The sequence below is a fragment of the Suncus etruscus genome, chromosome 6, assembly GCF_024139225.1.
Source record: "Suncus etruscus isolate mSunEtr1 chromosome 6, mSunEtr1.pri.cur, whole genome shotgun sequence".
In the NCBI taxonomy this organism is placed as follows: domain Eukaryota; kingdom Metazoa; phylum Chordata; class Mammalia; order Eulipotyphla; family Soricidae; genus Suncus; species Suncus etruscus.
Genome location: NC_064853.1, coordinates 37,362,735 through 37,367,254, shown reverse-complemented (window position 1 = coordinate 37,367,254; position 4,520 = coordinate 37,362,735). Strand labels below are relative to the sequence as shown.

General features: G+C 45.8%; 1 protein-coding gene across 1 annotated transcript; it reads right to left on the bottom strand.

Annotated features, from left to right (window-relative positions):
• Positions 1–351: 351 nt before the first annotated feature.
• Positions 352–687, bottom strand: LOC126011378 (NADH dehydrogenase [ubiquinone] 1 beta subcomplex subunit 1). The gene has a single exon (XM_049775143.1). The coding sequence runs from the start codon at positions 607–609 to the stop codon at positions 436–438; it is 174 nt and encodes a 57-aa protein (XP_049631100.1). The 5' UTR covers positions 610–687; the 3' UTR covers positions 352–435.
• Positions 688–4,520: the final 3,833 nt, after the last annotated feature.

The following is a 4,520-nucleotide window of genomic DNA, read 5'->3' as shown; positions in this document are numbered from 1 at the left end:
CAAAGTGCTTGGGAATCCATGCATCAAAGATACTTGGGGGACCATGTGATGCTTCATGCAAGGCATTTGCTTCAACCCTTGTACTTCTAACCCCTAAAATTCTTTTACTGATCATTTATTCCAATATAATATGAATTCAGGTAAGATTTTTAAAATTCTCTGTAATTCTATAAGGATTATCATTGTTTGTTTGGGGGCCACACCCTGTGGTGCTTAGGGTTCACTCCTAGCTCTGAGCTCAGGAATCACTCCTGGCAGGCTTTCTGGGATGCCTGGAACAAAACCTGGGTTGGGTGCATGCAAGGCAAGTGCCCTACCGGCTGTATTATCTCTCTGGCCCCTTTATTAGAATTATTCTTTTTTTTTTTATAGTGAATGTGTTTTAATTTATCTCGGTGTTCTCATTGTGCACATACTGTAGTTCAGCTACAGCCTTTACTTCCAGGTATATTCTTCATTGGGCCTCAATTCCCTTCTATACAACATACTCTTGTTCCGGAAGGCGGTGTACTTCTCGTCATTCTTTCTGTCCAGATAGCAACCAAAGACAAATCCCGCAGGGACAAGTATGTGCACCCAGTGTTCCCGTACAAGCTGGAGTATGTTCATCGTGAAAGCTGCAGCCAAGGCGCCAACCACGACCCCAACCTGGACCAAGGGCAGCGACCAGCCCAGCCAGCAGTGCCGCCGGAAGCCTATTAGAATTATTCTGAGATGAGCAGTCACTATAATTATCTTCAGTAAAGCTCAAAATGACACAATGATATATTCTGATAACATATGAAAGGAACATTTTACTAGAAATGCATCCCTTGCTGATTAATTCATGTATGTAATAATTCTTTCTGCAAACTGTCAGGGTTTAATTTTTAATTTTTTCACAGAAAGAGTGCCTAGGAGCATTAGTCACATAGTTGGGAATATAGATAATTGTCATCTTATTATACGAATTACAATACTGTCATTTCCTTCTGAATTACATGCCAAAAACCAAATTATGTTCCTTCATCAGTGGACAGTTCAGTTTGAATCACTATAAATTTTATTTAAAGCAGAGGAAGGGAAAAGGCATTTAGCTAGCCAAAAAATTCATTAGTTAATTATTAGAGTCCTCTATTTTTTCAAGGAACTTCCCCTCTCCTTAAGGATTTTTTGTTTTGTTTTAGGGTCACACCTGGTGACTTTTAGGGGTTACTTCTGGCTCTGTGCTCAGAAATAGCTACGGGGGGGGGGGCGGAGAGATAGCACAGCGGTAAGGCGTTTGTTGGCCTTGCACACAGCCAAACCAGGATGGGCGGTGGTTCGAATTCTGGCATCCCATATGGTCCCCCGTGCCTGCCAGGAGAGATTTCTGAGCACAGAGCCAGGAGTAACCCATAAGCGCTGCCAGGTGTGACCCCCAAAATCTAAAGGAAAAAAAAAAGAAATTGTTCCTGGCTTGGGGGACTGTATGGGACGCTGGGGATCAAATCCAGGTCTGTCCTGGGTCAGCTGTAGGCAAGGCAAATGCCCTACCGCTGTGCTATCGCTCTGGCCCCACTTTAAGGACTTTTAATTATACCAATGACTCCTCATTTACGGAAAGTTTGAGAAGGTGATTTACTTCAACACATTTTCAGCATTATAATATCACTATAAATTAAATACATTTATTTATTTATTTTTGGTTTTGGGGCCACACCCGGCAATGCTCAGGTGCAATTGCCTCTGCTCCTGCCCTTTACTGGGAGAGAATTCCGGCCAGCAGCTTTCTCTCAACCAGGACAGAAGGCAGAAGGCAACTACAAATAATTCGCGAGTGTTAAGCTCTTTTGTGAACACCTAAAAAATTAAGCTGTAGAAGTTAGTAAAGGGCTCAAGGTGACATGTGCCAGTCGAGAGACTTTATTAAGGGGAGAGCAGGGTTTTTATGCCCTGCTCCAGTGGGAGGAGTAGTAACATAGAATTGAAACATAAACCAATCAGATTTGTACAAGTACAACAATTTTAACCAATGGGAGCATAAATTCCTTTTTTGGTTTAGTGCGCATACTGCACATACACATTTTGATGGCGGGAAGGATAAGGAGGAACCTGGCAGGATGAGGGGAGGGGAAGCAAATTCTTAAACAAATAGCTAATTGATATTTACGCAAATACAATTTTTTGTTTAGCCTATTTTCCATTTAGATCTTTCTTTTGTGCAAGCAATAAGGATCACAATTTAAACTTTACAAAAACATATCTATAACTACATGCTTGAGAGCAGGCACAAAAACAGATTCCATGGAAAGGTTAAGGAATCTGGTTAAGCCAGATTCTGTGTGCTGAGCTAAATTTATTTGCAGAGTTTCCTGTTGGCTCGGGGCTATGCAAACTTTGTGGCTATCAGGCAGGCGGTGGAAAATTCATCCAGAGTTCCATTGAACATGTGGGATGCATGGTCACCCACACTCAGGGGTTACTCCTCGCTGTCTGCTCAGAAATAGCTTCTGGCAAGTATGGAGGACCATATGGGACGCTGGGATTCGAACCAACCACCTTAGGTCCTGGATCAGCTGCTTGCAAGGCAAACACTGCTGTGCTATCTCTTCGGCCCCTAATTAAATACATTTAATCTATCTCTTATTCTATGTAGTGTCAGCGATTGAAACTAGGTGTCATGCATGCAAAACATAAACAGCACACTGAGCTACCTTCTTAGTCCAAAATATTTGTTCTTTTTCTTCTTTTTTCGGAACACACCCGTTTGATGCTCAGGAGTTACTCCTGGCTAAGCGCTCAGAAATTGCCCCTGGCTTGGGGAGACCATATGGGACGTCGGGGGATCCAACCGTGGTCCTATCCTTGGCCAGCGCTTGCAAGGCAGACACCTTACCTCTAGTGCCACTTTGCCGGCCCCCAAAATATATTTTAATTGCTGCTGCGATTTAGTGTAAACGATGAAAATTAGCAACTCTTTGTCAAATCAACTTGCCAAATCAGACTCGTTTTTCTTTTTTTTTTTTGCTTTGTAATAGTTTTTTTTTAAATATATTTTTTATTTAAGTAACATGATCATATTTGGGTTACAGTCATAACCAGAACCCCCCTCTCAGACTCGCTTTTAATCAGATAAATTTTCACTTTCGAGTCAAATGTGCACCTTTTCACTTCTTTTTGTTTTATTTATTTATTTTTGTTTTGGGCGCTCAGGGGTTACTTCTGGCTCTGTGCTCAGAAATCGCTTCTGGCAGGCTCTGGGGACCATATGGGATGCCAGGATCGAACTTAGGTCCTTCCTGGGTCAGCTGCTTGCAAGGCAAAAGCTCTACCACTGTGCTCTCTCTCCGGCCCCATCTTTTCACTTCTAAGGGAGACATAGCACCGAGTTTTGAAACAAGGTTGTCTCTAATGTAAGGTTCCTTCATTTCAGGTAAGTTTTTTCCTTGCTTTGCTCCAGAGCACACTTTATCACCATCAATGTCCCTGTCATCATCTGCTGTGCTGGGGAGCGAAAGTAGGGCCCCATACCTAAATGACAGGAGCTTCATTTCCAGGCAAAATGTCTCAGCCTTCACTGGAGGTGAAAGAAGTCAGATCAAATAAAATCCTCATCATTCTGCACAATCTAACATGCAAGCACCCCAAATACAGGTAAACATGCTGCCCTTAAAATGCTTTCATTCCAGGAGTTCCATGACCACTGTATAAATAGCATATTATTAAAGGATGACTATCAAGGGATGAGTTTTAGAGCCTGCCAAATAGGCCCTTCTTCCCAGGCAGCGGTCAAGTCCTACTACGGGAATCATCGCAGAGGGTACAAGCTTGTGAGGGCATCCCTCTAAAGTAGAGGGATGGCTAATGCCACTTTGGGGGGGGGGGAGAGGAGTCTAGAAAGGGGATCACACCACGCGGTGCCGGGCTACTTCCAGCGCAGTGCTCAGTGACCAACTAAGAGCCCTTCCATCCAGCTTTTCAGGCTGCAACAGCCGTGAGGCTCCAATGCCTAGGGCTCTTCCGAGCAGCCTGCTAGGTCTAGCTAGGGGAGAAGCCGGAACCTTCAGCAACAAGGCAGCGTGGCGGGGCCGGAGCGATAGCGCAGCGGGAAGAGAGAGCCTTTGCCTTGCACGCAGTCGACACAGGTTCGATTCCCGGCCTCCCATCGGATCCCCTAAGGTTGCTAGGAGTGATTTCTAAGCGCAGTGACAGGTGGTAACCCCCGGAACGCCGCCGGGTGTGGTCCCCTAAAAAAAAGGAGGGTCAGGAGAAGAATACTGAAGCGACGGGACTCTGCCGCGGTGCAAGACAAGAGACTTGCCGGAAGCCGGAACTAGATTTCCGGACTCGCGGACGACCGGAGGTGGATGGGCGGTACCGGAAGCCGGAACTAGATTCCCGGGCTGGCGTTTCCTGGCTGACCGAAAGTGGTGGGCGGACCGGAAGCCGTAAGTAGATTTCCGGACTGCTGCGGCCCGTTGGACCGGAAGTGGGTGGGCGGGGCGAGTCCCTCTTCCGGTCACCCTGCGGCAGCCCTAGGGGGCGCCGGTCCGGGGAGG

Excerpts from the sequence above, each read along its gene's own strand:
- LOC126011378 (XM_049775143.1), bottom strand. The coding sequence starts at position 609 with ATGAACATACTCCAGCTTGTACGGGAACACTGGGTGCACATACTTGTC.